Below are 17053 nucleotides of genomic sequence, written 5' to 3'. Positions count from 1 at the left end.
AATGTCTGACTCCACTTACAGCTGTAAAAGTGTGGTATAACTGCTTCCACAGAATAAGAAACTAATCATCAATAATAGCATTGCTTAAGCCCAAATGACAGTAATCTTTATTTCAGGTCTAGATTGAGCAAGTATAGAAACACGTACCCCACGCTGGGGCTAGGCACGCAGGACCTCCCTCCTTCCCAGTAAATAAATTATGAAAGGTGTGTGATGCCGCCAGTGCAAGTCAATCACTTCCCCTCGACCTGCACCTACATCCCACTTCCAGGTGTGAAGACATACAGAGCCGGGGCAATAACCACCGGAGCTGTACTAAGAATCCTGACTTCATGCAGCTGCTGCTCACTTTTAGAGAGCAATCATGGTCAGAGAAACTTTAGCTCTGGCTTCAGCCCCTCCGAGTTGTAGCTGCAAGTGCTAGGTGCTAACCCCCACCATCCCCAGGGCCTGCACCACGTGTGGGCTGCCCGCCCCGCACGTTACAGTCCACCCAATCCACGTCTGACCCGCAGCAGCCCTCACCTCAGGCAAGACTGGAAGAACAACCAACATTTCAATTTGCCATTCAGTTTATTCCCAAACACTGGTTTGGTTCAGCCTTGGCAAGTGTGGCTAGGCTACCTTCATGTAGCAGTTGTCCTCCTGGGCAAGGGCCTGTACAAGTTTAATTTTTTTCTCATTCTTCCTGTCATTTTCTCTCAATAGTTCTACTGGACTTTTTTTAACTGCAGGTGCCAGTCCAGAACCCTCCCTGCAAACGGTGTGAGAATCAGAGGGACAGGGGTTATCCACAAAAAGAGGAGGTGACAACTTGTCTGAGACCAGGAGCTCCAGGGGCTCTGCAGTTTTTCTGTCTAAGTTCAGCCCAGTGCTGTCCAGCGACTCTTCTGGTAAGCCAGCTGCCGAGCCACACCTCCTGCCTACCACGTGCTTTATCACCTCTTTATTTTCCCCTGCATTTCCAAGTTTCCCCAAGTAGTTGTGCGTGTGGCAGTGAAAGGCAGTATTTAGTCTGTTGCTGATGCTCTCTTGCGTTCCTTTACCGGTACAGTTAAAGCTGTCAGGTTTTGTCCCTTTTATAGTTCTTTCTCTGCTGTTAAAATCTTGACAGTTCAGCTCTACCAAATGCAACAGCTGTTCATCTCTGCTGGTATTTTCATCTTTGCTATCACTAGACAGCTCATTAGAGTTGATGATCCAAAGGCTGCCATCACTGGTCTGTGTGACATTCTCACTAGAGGCTGAACCTGGGACAAGGCTGCAGTCAAAACCCTGTACAAGCACACACATGTGGTCATCTGTCCTCTGGTCAGGTTCTGGAGGTGTTTCTCTCGGGTTGTTGTACAAAAGACAAATGAAGGGTTCATATAACGACCTAGAGAGAACCTCACTGTCATTGTCACTGTACATACCATGACATTTAACTGCATTATCAAAAGGCTGATACCCAGATGGTTGAGATCCAATGGGGCAAGAAATTATATTGGCCGCCTTTTGAACATTTTGATATGTTACTTGTTTATATATTTCTTTCTCTGGTAGGAAAGCTGAAGCACTGTCATTTGCGTGTGTGGAGAAAGATAGAAAATCAGTATGTTCTGAACAGGTGTTTTGAAAATCAGGCTCAGTGCAGGGAGATCTGTAGTTGGCATAACATGTCTGATTGCTTGGGGGTTGATAAATTTGATCTCTGCAGCTAAGTTCTAGTGTCTCTGAAAACTGTGTCAAAGGTGGTGAGGAACATGCATTTTCGAAACACTGAGTCAGGCTACTGTTAGCCCCAGACTGAGAGATAAGGCTGTCAAAGCTCTTATACACAGACCTGCTTGGTTCCTTGCTTGCAGACACAAGAATATCAAAGCTCTTGTAGCCAGAGCCACAGAGCTCCACAGATGGAGAGATAAGGGTGTCACAGCTCTTGTAGCCAGAGCCACAGGGCTCCACGGATGGAGAGATAAGGGTGTCACAGCTCTTGTAGCCAGAGCCACAGAGCTCCACGGATGGAGACATAAGGGTGTCACAGCTCTTGTGTGCAGAGTTGCTTATTCTGTCTTTTTTGGTCCCAAAGGATAGTTTATTTGGAGATTCCTGGATCAGGACACACAAGTCATGCTGGCTTTCAGAACTGCATGGAAAAAGGCTTTGATGAACCATATGCTGAAGATCTCTTGCATCCAGAGAAGCAGAATTTATGCTCGAGCTCTGATAGCCAGATTCAAAGGATTCTTCTGATTGTTCTGACTTCTTGCTGTCTGTACTACAATTGTAGTTATCTTGAAAGGCTTTGGTGAAAAGGGAGACTGTATGAGAAATATCACATGGCTGCTGGCTCTGGGCTGCACTTTCTTTTGGACTTTGCTGTGATGGATTTTCTGATTCAAGTTTCTCAAAGGTTTTATTCTCACCTGCGACAATGTCTGGGTCTTTATTGCCTTGCACGCTGTTTTCATCTGCCAGAAGATCAATGAACATCCTCGCTAGTGCATCATTGTGTTCAGCATGCTCCCTGAAAACACTGACACTGCTCTCACAAGGCTCAAACGTGGTCATCTGGTCATTAGTCTCTTCCCGGCTCTCAGCCTCAACGTCCGTCAGACATTCACAGATTTCTATAGACTCTTCAACCAGAATCGTCTCGGGGGTTAAATCTGCACTACTGCCTTTTGGAAACCACTCTCCAGACTTGCTGTGGCAACTGCAGGATTTCTCAGCATTTCCGACGTTACCTTTTCCCTTGAAGTTTTGGCTTGACAAACTTTGAGCCAGACAGTTCTTGCAACATCTGTTTTTGGAAGTCAAAAGGAAAGGACAGTTAATGTTTATGTAATAGGAAACTATTTTATGCTATAAAGCAGAGATTTTTTTTTTTTCCATTTATTTTACTTACATTTGGTTTTCCATGTGACTCTGCTTTAAGTCATGGAAAGGGAACTTAATTTCATCAATGTAGCACAAAACTGAAAACTAAAAAAAGATACAAATGAGATTTAGGACATGTGAATTGTATTTAGTATCCCCTGCACTAGCCAGACAATACCACTTATTACATATTCTACATATGGTGATCAGGAAAAGGTATTTTTTGCAAAGCCTTTAAATTACCTTGACATTTTTTACAACCAAATGGCTCTTTGCTGGATTTGGGATTTGATCCCACCATTCTTTCTTCACTCTGCAAAGGAAGAAATAAAATTGTTTGCTTTAACTGCATTTTGGCTTCATCAGTGTACACTTCCCTCTTCTATTTTTCTCTCTTAGCCATCTGCATTGCAGCAACAGGAAGTGCTTGATCTGTGCATCTCCAAGTGCTGCTTTTTATTAAACTAGTGCAAAGATGTTTGTATGCTTGGTGTGTGACTGCTCTGCACAACCAGTCACATGTTCTTCTAATCATGTTTGAAATGATGTGTGAAACAGATAGTATCCCACTTTCATGTTACCACTAAAAAAAATTTAAGAAGAAATACAGATATTTAACCATCATTACTGGAACTCCAGCTAAGACTGGGGTTGAAAACTGACAAACCCCATAACTGCAGCCTGTTTCAGATGCTGTAACAAGCCCATTTGAGTAAGATTAATAGAGAATATTCAGTTATCTATTCAGAAAATGACAGAGTGCAACCGATTTGTCTTTATAAAACGTTTGCTCATAGAGAGCGAGATAAAGGTGCTGAGGAAAAGCGTAACATTAGATTCCTGTACTACCAGGCATCCAGCTAAACAACAGCAATGCTGATAGCTGTGCAAGCTGCTACTCTACAAAACCTGCGAACAGTGTGATACATACTTGGTAAAACAGAAGTAACACATTACAGACACTGCCATGATCAGTATGCAGGATACAGGAACAGCCATCTGCAGAATGTCTTCAGCTGTTACTTGGTAATCTGTTAAATAAACAGATACAGCTACGTGAGTATGAGCGCATAAATACAAGCACTGGCAAAATCAAAGCCATTGCTCTTCTGCACCTTAAAAAAATGCTCCTTTAGAGGATGTAAAATAAAGCCTCCAGCAGATAAACAACAGAACACACAGAGCTAGCAGTGGTGACGGTGTCTGGCATGTCTCAAAGATCAGCGCAGGTACTGCAGTCAGTTGCTGACAGCGTTAGGAGCCGGGAGAGCTGTGTGTGCTGGGAGGCCATTTGTCAGCTCTCGGGGACAAACCTGCCACACAGACCCTAAAATGGCATTATCATCTCCACTGTAGTGCAGCTATGCTTCCTGTTCTCTCCATCACTCTTCAGAGATTTTTATAAACCCTCAGCCCTCTAACAGTTAAAGTATCGCTTAATTTGCAGCCTAAATCTCTTGTTCATTTATACCCACTTGCTCTTATGTCAATGTTGATCTTTAGTTTAAATATCTCTTCTCCTTCCCTGGTGTCTACTTCATGAAATATTTACAGAGAACACACATCCCCTTTCAGCCTCTTTTTTGCAAGGCTAAACCACCCAATTTCCCTTGGTCTCCTCTTCCTTAGTTTCCCCAGGAGTTGCCTTTTTACGTTTAGCCTCTTTGTAAGCCTTTACAGATGTACCCACAATACATTCAAAAGGACGAAGATGATGATTCCATAACTCTCCTCTGAGAGGAGAGCAGCGGGGTATATGCGACATGGTTTACAAAACTATACCATCCTTTTATCAACTGTTTGTTACAATACCTACCATAGTGAAATTCAACTTCTTCACTCCATTCACTCCAGTATGCCGGGTAGTCTGTATAGTTACACCTTACACTTGCAACATAATCATAGCCTCTCCTCAAGGAGCTTGCAGCAATTTCAAAGTTTTTTGCCTGGTAGTTAATTGCTTTTACAGAAACCTGAAAAGAAAGTGAGAAAGTTCACTTTCATTTCTTTGAGGTGAAGGGTTAGTGACAGCAATCAAATAACAAGTGTTAGGTGTTTCAGTGACCTTTCACAAATGAATGACTGTGTATTTAATCTGCTGTGTGTGATACTGCATTTTGCTGTCATGAGTGGGTGGTATTTGTGCCATGCCACCACGCATGTTCCTCCCCTACCAGAAGGAGCTCAGCCCTAACGTGCTGGATTGTTCAGGAGGGTGCTTGAAATGCCTCAAGTGCGTCACGGAGTCACGAACAGCCTGCAGGTTCCTGATGTCTACGGAGCAAACGAAGTTCAGGGAACAGAAGCACTGTATTTTCAATCTCTGCCCTATCGCTGTGAGCAGCAGACTGTTTTGGGGTGGCAGTCGGAAGAGTTTTAATCCTTCAGAGTCCAGCTGAACCACCTTGGGACAATGTGACCTGTGGCAAATGTGTGACCAGGAACATTGCAGGACTTGCCCTTGCTGGCCCTTACACCATTATTCATTAAATGGTTTCAAGATTTTCCAGAGGACTTTTTAAACTCAAAAGGTCCAGAGACAGAAAGTGAAGAGACTGTCTCTTACCTCTGTCGCGTGCTGCTTCCTCCAGTATTTCACTTCATAGATGACCGGCTGTCCAGAGAGCATGGATGGAGGAGAATATGCCTCCTCCCAGTTCAGATTGAAATTACCATTTTCAACTTTCTTAATGGTAAGATTTTTGGGGGCCCTTGGCTTAACTGTATGTTAAAAAAAAAAAAATACAATTGAGGAGAACATGACAATGGGAAAGCACTGATGGAGAGAAGCAGACACAGAAACATTCACTAGAGACCAAAATCTCATCGCAGTCAATGCACTTAACCTTTTTACTATGCTGTAGCACAAGGATACAGAGGCCAAAAGAGAGCAACAGCAAGGCATTCATTAACCAGCACTGAACCTTCAAGCTGGCTGAACAAAATGCAAGTTCATTGGATGCAGCTTTCAGCCTGGAAAAATGGGAACAACCTGCCTGTGCCCTCGCAACAGCACATTGTGCTGTGGGGTAGGCACAGAGCTCTGACAACTGGCAGCCTGGCTGTCCTGGCCACCTGTCTCAGAAACTGATGCAGGCTCCTGCTTACCCTGCTGATAAGCAGCAGCCACAATAAAGTATTCTGAAAAGAACCAGCTCGTCAGTGCAGGTGAAAGCCTGCCTAAGGTATGTGAATGGTTTCTGACTGCTTGAGGTGACAAGCGTTAGGAACAAGCACACTGTTCTAGACAAATTAGGTGCTTATAGAGAGATATAAACTGTACCTACACTCTGTCCTGTGAAAGAGCAGAATCATTAACTTTTTATCACTGGTTGTTACAATCCAACAGCAACTACTGTAAAAAAATCTCTGTTCGGGGGCACGATTCAAATAGCGTGAAAAATCAAGAGTATGACAGAGACAGGAATGGAAGAAGTTTCAGTAGGGATAGCCTAGTGTCTTTCTAGAAACTGGCAGCAGCACATTCCTCTTCATCCTGGAATTTTACAGCCACAAATAAAATGCACTAAAGACACGTCTAAGCCCCAAAACAGCTGCTGGCTAGCAGCTAAGAGGGTACAGCTAGAGGAAGAATCACTCTCTGCTTGCCCCATTATTATACTACCTCCTTGAGAATCTACTCCAGAATCATGTTTCTAAGCCAAAGGGATTTTGCATTTAAAGGATAAGGAAAAACTGTTCCAGTGAAATGAATGAGGAGTTAGCTAGGATTGCAAAGCCTGGAACCAGACATCCTTGTGACAAAGTAAACAGTTTCTTACCAACTTCGGCTGGTGTAACATTGTAATTCCATGTATCAGTCCCATTGAACGTTAGAGTTAGACTATAGGTGAGGGCTGATACAAAATAATCCGGACATATTGTACATGTACACCTTAAACTGTCTTTTCCATTCTCAGGGACACACACATTTCTGAAAAACAGGCAGAAAATTATGTGATATTTAGAAAGTGTGGCACACTATTTCTTGAAAAGGTGAAATCAAGCTTCCCAATGTGTAGAGTTAATCAAATCAAACAAGCTCAGTTCCTAAAAATACTTAGCCCAAACAAATTCAAACCAAAACTGATCTCCCCCAAACAACCCACCCTCCCCAACCCCCCCTTGGATATCTGTATCACACAAATGAAAAACTTGACAGAAAGGCTAAGGATTGATCCCAAGAGGAAAAATTAACACCCTTCGTCACATTTCAACCTCTAAAGGAGCAGACTTACAGCTTGCTAGTAGAGGAACAGGTTTACTACAGCGTATAAAGTGAGGTTATTTGGATGTCTGTGTGGAGAAATAATACAGAGCAGAACAGGAGAGCCCAGATGCCTCTTCCTTTGTAGGAGATGACGACTGGCCCTGCTGCAGAACAGGGACAACAGTCTGCGCTTGAACGCAGAGTTAGACTGTATGCAGAGAGAATCACCTGGACAGTACCTTTCACACAGGCTACAGACTGTTAAATCAGGTGGGATTTCTCCTGAAGGAGGTAAAATTTCACATGAAAGGAAGGTTGGGTAAACTTATGAGAGCCCTACCACTCCTACGAGTAGGACTCAATCCTTTCTCTGTACTAAGAGTGCAGAGAGGTCTGCAGGAGAGTACGCTGCATGCTGAACAGAGCGTGCTGTTAATTGCAGCAACACATTTTCCTCCTGGCAAGACAAATAATCTGGATTACGTTTAGTCCTGGACACCCATGGCAGAGGGAGGGAATCAAAGCTGATAATGGGTAAAGGATATATGAAGTTCCAACAATGATAATGTAACATTTTATTAAACACTTACTTAGGAGAAAAATAGGTCCTGTAGGAGAGCAGGAATTCTTCAGAGCAATTCACTTGTGCAGGCACCTTCCAGTGACAAACCAGCTCTTTGTCATAGTCACTGAAACATGCAAACTCCTGTATGTGTTCTGCAGCCGTAACTAGGGAGAAGCAGCACACATTGAGAAGCAAGAGAATCAGAAGAATAGATTGGACTAAGCAGAAACATTAATTTTTCCATCTAAACAGAGCTACCAACCCCCTATAAATTTGTTATTTTTCGTGTTCTGGATAAATGGAAAGAGATGCACATCACCAAATGTCTCCACCTTTCCAGAGATGTCTACGGTCTTGGAGAGGAAGAAGGTCTCAGGAGTAATATTGAAATAGAAAGGCACAACTCATCCAACATAGAGCTATCAGAATCAGATTTTCTATGCTTGGAAGACTATCTAAAACACATCGACATTTAATTATAAACCAGCATCATCCTAGGTGTTAATAGAGAAGGTTCAAAAACTAAAGTGCAGATAATTAACAGTCAGACCAGGATCACCGCCTACAGGCATGCACTTGTGCTTTATCTACAGTGGTTCTAAGCTTCCCAAACACATGGCCTCTGCCTCCCCAGAGCGGTTCCCCAGAGCCTAGAAGATCTTCCTCTCACAGGCTTTCTTCTAGTATACACCTTTTCTCAATTTTGCCCAGTATTTCCTGTTCTTTCGTCTACTTTTCATTGTTATGACAGTGTTGGGAAACCTGGAGAGATCTAGTTGCATTGTTCCAGGTACTGAGAGGGTACAGAAGAGCCCAAAGTCCCTGCACTCCTAATGGTCGTGTTTACAAACGCTTTCACTGGCAGTATTTAAGAAAAAAACAGAGAGCACTGGTCAAAATATCTTTGTTGGAACTGGAAAGGGAAGTGGAACACACAAGCTTCAGTATCCCTTACAGCCTCATTTTCCATTATTTCAATGCACTCCACATGAGTGAAACAAGGGACAGAAGAGGAGGAGTTATGTGACAGTGAGGTCATGCTGTTATTAGGACTAACAGTATGCCAAATGTGCTACTGGAATGTGATCATTTCTAAATGTAGCAGTCAGAAATAGCCAATACTTTTATCATCCCAAACAATTATTCGCCTTCTTTGATGTTTGAATTCTCTATTATTTGTAAATATTAACAATATCTCCCTTTTCTTGCACAAGGTGTACTGATCTAAATCATTCCCTCCTGCTCTACATCTCAATTCCCTGTAAAAATTTAGAATAGCTTTGGCGGTTTTCTCCTATTCCTTGATATTTTTCTGATAGTTATCTAAGGGATTCTGCCAGAAGGTTCCTGTGGCAATTATTCAAGGGCCAATTTTGTTTATGTGGCCCAGCAGGTTACTAACTCTCCATTCTTGTCATTTACATTGCAAATTCAAGATTAAGTTGCCAACAGTTCACATCCTGTAAAGGTCCTTGTCCTTCAGCCACTGCTGCTTCATGAGCTTATTCTTTCCAGTGGGTACCTAAATTTCAGATTATTTCTCCCAAGCAAAAACTTTTGTTGTCAAAAATGCCTAATTTCATTTTGTCCTTCTTACATTTCTACTCTTCCGTAGTCCATTTGTGCTATTTATTCTGATATAACTTCAGCATACTCTGACACAGTACAGTATCTGCAAATGTAATAAACATGATGGTCAGAAGCCTTTTAGTGGCCATGATACGTAACATACAATGCGATCTACCACCAGACCCTCTTGTACTTCAATAAAAACCCAACTCAAAGAAACACTTAATTGTTTAGTACTGTCAGTGTATGGTCTTTCACCCTCATTAAAATCCACACATCACTTTCACTTCCTTTTCTAAAAGGCCTCCCCCAAAACTTGACTACCCAGCAGTCCTGGATCACTTGAGTAAGCTCAGTAACTTTAGTGAGGCTCACTCAGGCAAATGAGGATGTACAGCAATGTCAAGGAACCATTTTAAAATTCTGTAGAAATCATAATCTAAATTGTCTGGTATATTGACTGGTTATAAACCTAGAACTGACTGCAGCTCATGGTTTCATTAGTGTACAAATATTTAGAAAATGTTTTGTTTTGTTTTACTTACTAAGGCTAGGTATTTATCTCGTAGATAAGAACTATCACTCTTATATCCTTTCTGGATGGCAGCACCTCATTTTATTTCCTTTTGTTCTGCATGTTTCCTGATTCTTCAAAAAACCCAAGAATCATCAGAAGAGCAGCAAGTTAAAGATTAAACTTCTGCAATACTGTAACAGTCACACTGCTCATTTATTTTAAAAGAACCATCATCTATTTATCTGGTTGCTGTTGTTTGTATTTGTTGCCATTTGTATTTTTATTGTTAGTTTCTTTTTTTTCCACTTTAAGATGTATTTTTAAAAGAAGTACTAACATTTTAAGCCCTTTAAAAGATGAACATCATTATTTTTCAATGTGGTGATGATCTTACACTTTCAAGAATACTTCAATTAAATGAAGCTCTTCCTGCTGTGTTAAGCTATGTATCTTGCCTTTCAGTGTCCTCATGTCTTTCCAGAACTCTAAATTGTCTTCTGTATTCTCTTCCTGTGACCTTCTCCCTCTTCCATCTCTGCTACACCGTGTTTTTTTAAAACCTCAGATATATGAGAATTTCCTTTTGAAACCACATACAGTACCGAGTTTGTTTTCAGTTCATGTAGTTAAAAAAAAGGAACCGAAATACTGGATTTCTTTTTTAATCCTCAACTAGAATACCAGGCTGACAAAACTTAGAACTAGTTAACTGGGGGAAAAAAATAAATCTGTAAAATTAAACCTTAGTAAAGATCATTTACAGCGTGTGGGATTACCTAGATCAGACGACAGCCAATGCACTCTTGTAAACCTCTATCCTTCTCATTAATTCAAATTTTTTATTTTCTTATAACTACTTTGGTTTGCTTTTTTCTAAAAAAAAGCCAGAAAACCAAAGAACTGTAGACTGCTGTGGAACTATTCAAAAACTACAGAAAGCAAAATGTAAGATTATTTTTCCAGAGAATAAAAATGCATTGTTGGAAAACATGATTTTACATATCTAATATTATAAAAGATAAAAGAAAAAAAAAATTGTCATATTCAGCCCCTGCCAGTTGAACTTCAGAAAATAACCATTATCTAACAAGCAGCATTTAGACTTAATGCAGCTACACACCCTGCCAGACCAAGAGAATGGTGTTGTGAAGATCACCAAGACATCACATGTCAGTCATCTGCCCCGGTACAGGCGCATGTCAGAGCACATAATGTCTGACAGCAAGCGCCTGCAAAATTTCTTCAAATCCCATCAACTAAATTTTCCAACTTAGTAATTCTGCACGCTTGGGAGAACGCGGACTGACAGATGCCCTCTAACAGCAGAGCTACAGGCCCCGTTTCACGAGCACAGATCCCTCAAGGTCCCGCATGGCAAACAGAGGCAGTTATGAAAATCAGCAAATGAGAGACTAGTGCTTTCTACTCTAGTGGGATTTCTACAGATGTCCTGGGTCACTGCTGAGCACCCTGTCTGCAGCAAGGTGTCCAACAGAAGTTAAATAATGGTGAAGCAGGAAGATGACTTTCCAAACCTCAGCTTCTCCTTCCTGCAAATTCCTATCTTTTTCTTGCCCATATGGAAAAGGTCAGTAAGAAGATAAAAAATTCTACGAATTTATTCCAGTATATGGATATTTCTCACATTTGAAGTTACACATTTTATATTAGTTAATTGATGGTAATAGTGTTGCCTACTAGTCATAGAAAAATGCTGCAGATAAAAACTTCGGTATGACAGTTTAAAACATTGACAGACGTACCTTCATTTGTTGTATATGAAAAGAAAAGGATCCACAGGGTATGCGGTGCAGCACTTGGGAGCCTTGCCATCGCTGACACTGGCCAGGTTCAGTAGGACAAGCTGTGCTGAAATTCTGCCAACAGAAAACATTACTATAAGCTTACATCAGTGTGCCAGTGAAGGTAAGGGTGTAGTTCTTCCTACTGCTCTGTTAGATGTTCGGATTCAGATCCCCTGCTGCGCCTGATTCCCCCTAAAGCTTGCTCATGGAACAACGAGAAGTGTGGAAGAATAAGGATAATCGAATGTGCCAGAAGACTTTTCTGCAAAGTTTTAGTTACAGAGGATACTAAGCCGACATTGGTGGTGGACCTCTTTTAGCTACTAGGAAAGCAAAGCTGCTAGTATGCAAGATATTTAAAGGGTAAACACTAGACCAAAATCACTGACAATCAACATGCCACCAAAACCCTATGATTCCGCTCAGATGACTGTAAGCATTTAAGAATGAAGTGCCTGATCTATTGACTAAAACATTTTCCCCAAGTCCTATCACCAGTAGCCTAGGTAATATCACCCTCTTGAAAAAGTTCTTAGCAAAGACCTCTGAGCCTTTCTTCAACAGAGTGCAGATTCACTAAAACAGTAAATAATTTAAAAAAAAAGAAGTTGTAAAACACATACCTAATCATGACATAACCAGCACTTTGGAGAATGAAAATTATGCAGCTTTTACATATTAGAATTCTTTAAGCATAGTGAAGCTTAAAGTGAAGTAAACCAAAAACAGATGAAATAATTCATTTAAGATTTTCAAAAAACTTACTTCCCCAAGATTCTTTTGCTGATGCAACGTAGCCACTTAGTGGAAGATCATACTCTGGATTAGATGTGGTTACCAGCTTTCATGTCACTAGAAACCTATGTGATGCATTTAAAATTCTGGTAAATTTGTAGGTAAAGTGACGCTAACTAACATGGAATAACCATGTCTGCATTTGGTATAAAGAGGGATAAAACTTGTTTATCAGCACATTGTTAAGACAGAACCCTTCCGTCCCTTACCCTCGTGCTCTCGGTGTTTCCTGGTCTCCGAGTCTGGACACGGTGTTCCACTACCTGTCTGCTACAGTTGCTCTGCTGACACCCGCCAAGTTCCCAGGTGGCACGTTGGTTTTGATTTCAAAACCTCACGGTTCTCGGTGTGACTGAGTAAAGAGGAGAGAACTCAGATCTCCTTTAGCAGGAGTGGTGCGGGGCTTTCTGCAGAACCTTAGTTAGATTTTGAAGTAGAAGAGACCACTGAAACATGTTAGTTGGTGGTGGCTCAACACCCTCTCCTCCAAATACAGCAGCAGATCAACCTCTGACACTTCTAACAGCTTTGAGTTTCACCAGCCCACGAGACACAAGGAACTGGCGAGGGAGGGATCAGCAAGTCTGCTGTGGTATAAACTTGTAAGTGATTATCTTAGGAAAAATGTAATGACCTTTTGGAAGTACGTGTGTGGGCACTGTATACATGTAAGGATGTGCAGCCTCAAAGGCATATCCCCTCAAATAACTCCTCTCTAAAACAGGGAAGATTCCCAAGAACAGCTGCTGAATATCTGTTGTCAAATATTCAAATAGAATAAACACAAGTTCGGCAACAGCCAGACTCAGTTGAGTAAGGGACAGAATCACTTTGTTTTTTTAATAAAGATGATCACACCTCTTATTGATAAATATATCTACATAAATCAAACTATTGTGAAATGTAGAAATAGAATCTTTTTTTTTTTCCCAATATTTTTAGAAGTACTAGCACTTCACTTATGACCAATCTTTACTTCAGTATGTCCGATTCAGCTCCAAGACAATTACCTCATAATCCAAGTTTCTGCACTTGTCAGAAGTCACGTTTAATGATACCATATTTCTTCCATTCTCACATGCATGATTGACCTCTCTTTAAAACAAGCTTCTAAAGATTAAACATGGAAAATATCAATCTTAGAGGTTAAGGTATAAGAACACTATTAGCAAAAATAGAAGATTAGACTAGAAACTCTTTTGTGACTTTCTCTGAGGCAGTTACTGCTCATGTAGTAGTAAAGGACACTTGAAAGACAGATTTCTCATAAATGCTCAAGAAAACTATTACTCAAGAGCTGAGCTTTTCACATTTTGGGAACAGACAAAACATGACTGAACACAGTAATAAATTTTTTGAAAAGAATGCAAGTACCTTTGCTGCTACTCAAAAAGAGCAAACTGCTCCAGCATAAAAAAAAAAAAAATCCTTCTTCTATTCCTCCTTTTTCTTGGAATTCACAAGAGAGGAAGTGTTTGCTTTCAGCCCATTGTTAAGCAATACTGTCGCATGACTGGAGTTCCAAGAAACTCTTAAAACTTTGGCAGAGAACCCTGTATCACATAAGCATGTATGAATTGGCAGATGGCAGAGCAAAAGTGTCTCCCCCATAAGAGAAAAGATCTGCACACGTGATGAAAATGGAGTTAACCCATAGCTCTAATGAAACTGTAACCATTTTTACCTCTTTTTTTAATAAGGGTATTGGACTATAAATCCAATGCAAAGGGAGAAAATTTTTAAATGCCAATAGGTTTCCTGTCTGTTAGCTCTTAGGTTTTTCTTTTATATCAGATAATGAAATACCAATCTTCAAGAAGTATTTCACATGCATAGAGAATACTAAAATCACAGCAAACCTAGTAATCCCAATATATTTGAGGAAAGTGAGGTGCAAAAGACATAAGTGACTTTGACAAAGCTATGGAAGAAACCTCTATTGGGGCTAGAAGCGGGTCTACGTGATTACTGGCACAAAGTGATAGGCTTTGATCATTTATCATTTCTGTCTCTTGAAAAAAAAAGTGAAAAGATTTTGTTTACTATCAAGAGAAACAATAGCAACTTCTGGTCTGTGCTTCTAAATAAATTAGGGTCACATTTACTCTACAGGCATAATTTGCAAAACTGTTAAGCTCAAAGAGTAACTCATGCCCAAAGACAGGCGGTAGTAATTTCCGCTTAAGACTGCTTAGTTTACCTTTGTGGCAATTGCACAGGTGAAGGGCCACTCTCTATTTTAAAACTGGCCCTATTATAATTAAAGTACATCGCGTCTTATTCTTTCTGGTTTAAAACACTGGCTGTAACTGCAGACTAAAACGAGATAGCAGCATATAACAAAGAAAAGCAAAACTTCATCAAAAAATTTGAAAAGAAAGTAAGTTAGGGAGTAATTTCCATCTTTTTTATTGCTGCTTTTAATGTTGGGGTTTTTTTTCCTAAGTGCCTCCACAAAACGGCAGACTTACAGGAACATAAATCACAATACCTACTCTTTGACATGCAATGTGACTGCTGGAGGCAACCGCACAAAGCAGGGTATGCTGAAAAGCGTGGGTGTCTGACAAGGGGGGTTTTCACAGGAATTTGGAAGCTGAGGAGAGAGTCCTGTATAGTACGTTAGGGAGGAGGTTTAGATGAAAGGGGAGACTGGAAGATATTTATAAGTTCCAGTAATTAAGGATGGCAACTTTGTTCAAGGAAGGGCCAAAAGATAAAATTCAATAGCTCCCACTTTGTGCTGCCTAAACGGAACAGCAAACCGTTCCCAGACGGTTCTTCGCCGTTCAGTTCATACGCCACCGTGTTCATGTTCTCTCTTCTTGCCGAGACGACCGCCGTGGACAGTGCTGGGTAAGCAGAAACTCAAATCCATGCCCAGATCCTTAGATTACAGATTCTTTAGTGGGGAGGTTCTGTCCCATTCTTTATCTTGAAGGGCACAATACGCACACTATTGCTTACCTAACACAGTATTTCCTGCATCATTGTATGACCACTAAAGAAGGAATTTAACTTCAGAATGACAGATTTTAAAGGAGAAAGACATTCTTTTAAAATGAGTAATTTCACTAATATTTTGATGTCATCCTCATTCCACAAATTCCTTCATGTAGTTTGGGACACCTACTACTAATGTCCTTTTACACAACAACATTCAAACGGTATCTGTGCTTCTGGAGCGGGACAGGGTACATCTGAGTAAACAGCTCCTCATAAATACGAAAAAAGCCTCTCAAAATGAGCACACGGCTTCTCTTCAGAAAACTTGAAACTGGTCAGGTTTTATTTATGACTTAAGCTGAAGTTTCTGCATTCCAACATATTTACATATTGAGATGACAGAAGTCAGCAAAGGGCATAACAACACGTTCCTTCTAGGCCCAAAGGACACAGTGCTTCCACCTGATTTGACAAACTGCAAATCATAGTCTGCAAGCAGGAGGATAAGTTCGGGTATTTTCTAATTTAAAACTGACAGAAACTATGGAAACTGGTTGATTCAGACACGTTGAAAACACTTGCTCAAAACACAAAACATATAGACCAGCCTGCCCAGAGCAGCTCCCTTCTGACCTTCCGTTCCCAATCCCCGGAGCTCAGCCCCGGTCAGTCCCACGCTCTCTGACAATGCAGCCATTGCTCCCGGACACCGAGACCCGGGAGCGGCTCCGCGGCTTAGAGCCCGCCGGGCGCGGCCCCGGCCGGGGCGGCTTCCCCGGGGGAGGAAGAGGCGTCAGCCGGGATTTCCAGCCCCGAGGAGACTCCCGGGAATGACACCGGTTCTGTCCTCAAGGGTTCAACAGGCGCGCCCGAGTTCAGCAGCCTCAAGGCGGAAAAAACGCTTCTGCCAAGGCCAGCGCTTTCACCGACGCGCGGGCTGCGGCCGCCCCCTGCGCCCGCCGGTCCCGGGAGGAGCCGCGGCCGCAGCCGGAGCCGGGCGGCGCCGGCCCCGGGACGCTCTGGGGCCGCGCTGGGCCGAGCGCTCCTCGCCGCCCCCGGCAGCCCGCCCGCCCCTCAGCGCTCCCGCAGGGCCCGGGGCTCTTCCGAGCCGCCGCCCGAATTCTGCCCGGCCCGGGCCGCCGTCAGCCCACGCACGGGGCCGCTCCCCGCCCGCCGGGCGGCTGCCGCCCCGAACCGGGGAGCGCCGGTGGGGAGGGCGGTCACGGGCCGCGTCACCCGCAAAGCACGAACCGCGGAGACCCCGCTCCCGCCACAGCCCGCCGGGCGGGGACGGGCAATCGCGGGGAGAACTTGCCTGGTCCGGCTCCCGGTCGGAGCGGCGCGGCGGGCTCCGGCGCCCGGGCTTCGGTCCGGACCGGCGCGGTCCCGGCACCTCCAGGCCCGCCCCGACGCGGGCACCGCGCTCCGCCGATCCGCGTCCTCTGCCCCCACCACAGAACGCGGCCTGGCCCGGCAGAAGCGGCCGCGGGCACAACCCGGCCCCGCCGCTGCTCCGGCCCCGCCGCTGCCACCGCCTACGCTGGGGGCCGCGGGGAGGAGCCACTGGCGCTTCCGGGAGGGCGGCGGGGACACGCACCCCCGTGGCGCCCGGCCGGAGCCGCCCCGCCCCGCCCCTGCGCGGCTCAGCCAGGCCCGGCTCCGCCGCCTCGGCCCAGGCAGGCCCGGGGCCCGTCCCGGTACCGGGCCCGCCCCTCCTCGGGACGGCGGAACTTGGCAGGGCGGGGGGGGGGCGCCCCCCATAACGCCCCAGGGGCGGGTCCGCC

At 43.5% G+C, this 17053-nt stretch overlaps 1 protein-coding gene across 5 annotated transcripts; it reads right to left on the bottom strand.

Moving 5' to 3' along the window:
- Positions 1-554: 554 nt before the first annotated feature.
- Positions 555-16899, bottom strand: IL4R (interleukin 4 receptor). 5 transcript variants are annotated; one of them, XM_074886516.1, is made up of 13 exons: positions 16585-16899; positions 13334-13433; positions 12533-12675; positions 12294-12388; positions 11487-11600; positions 7663-7801; positions 6645-6796; positions 5429-5583; positions 4679-4835; positions 3794-3893; positions 3106-3175; positions 2891-2967; positions 555-2785 (listed from the first exon to the last, which is right to left on the bottom strand). In XM_074886516.1, exons 5-13 carry the CDS (start codon positions 11554-11556, stop codon positions 616-618), a joined length of 3090 nt encoding a protein of 1029 aa, XP_074742617.1. In that variant the 5' UTR covers positions 11557-11600; positions 12294-12388; positions 12533-12675; positions 13334-13433; positions 16585-16899; the 3' UTR covers positions 555-615. The 5 variants fall into 5 exon arrangements, with proteins under 5 accessions (XP_074742617.1, XP_074742613.1, XP_074742616.1 ...); XM_074886512.1 differs by lacking the exon at positions 12294-12388; XM_074886515.1 differs by lacking the exons at positions 12294-12388; positions 13334-13433.
- Positions 16900-17053: the final 154 nt, after the last annotated feature.

Source organism: Strix uralensis, chromosome 16 (assembly GCF_047716275.1).
Source record: "Strix uralensis isolate ZFMK-TIS-50842 chromosome 16, bStrUra1, whole genome shotgun sequence".
NCBI classification, from domain to species: domain Eukaryota; kingdom Metazoa; phylum Chordata; class Aves; order Strigiformes; family Strigidae; genus Strix; species Strix uralensis.
This window is presented reverse-complemented; position numbering and strand designations above follow the sequence as displayed.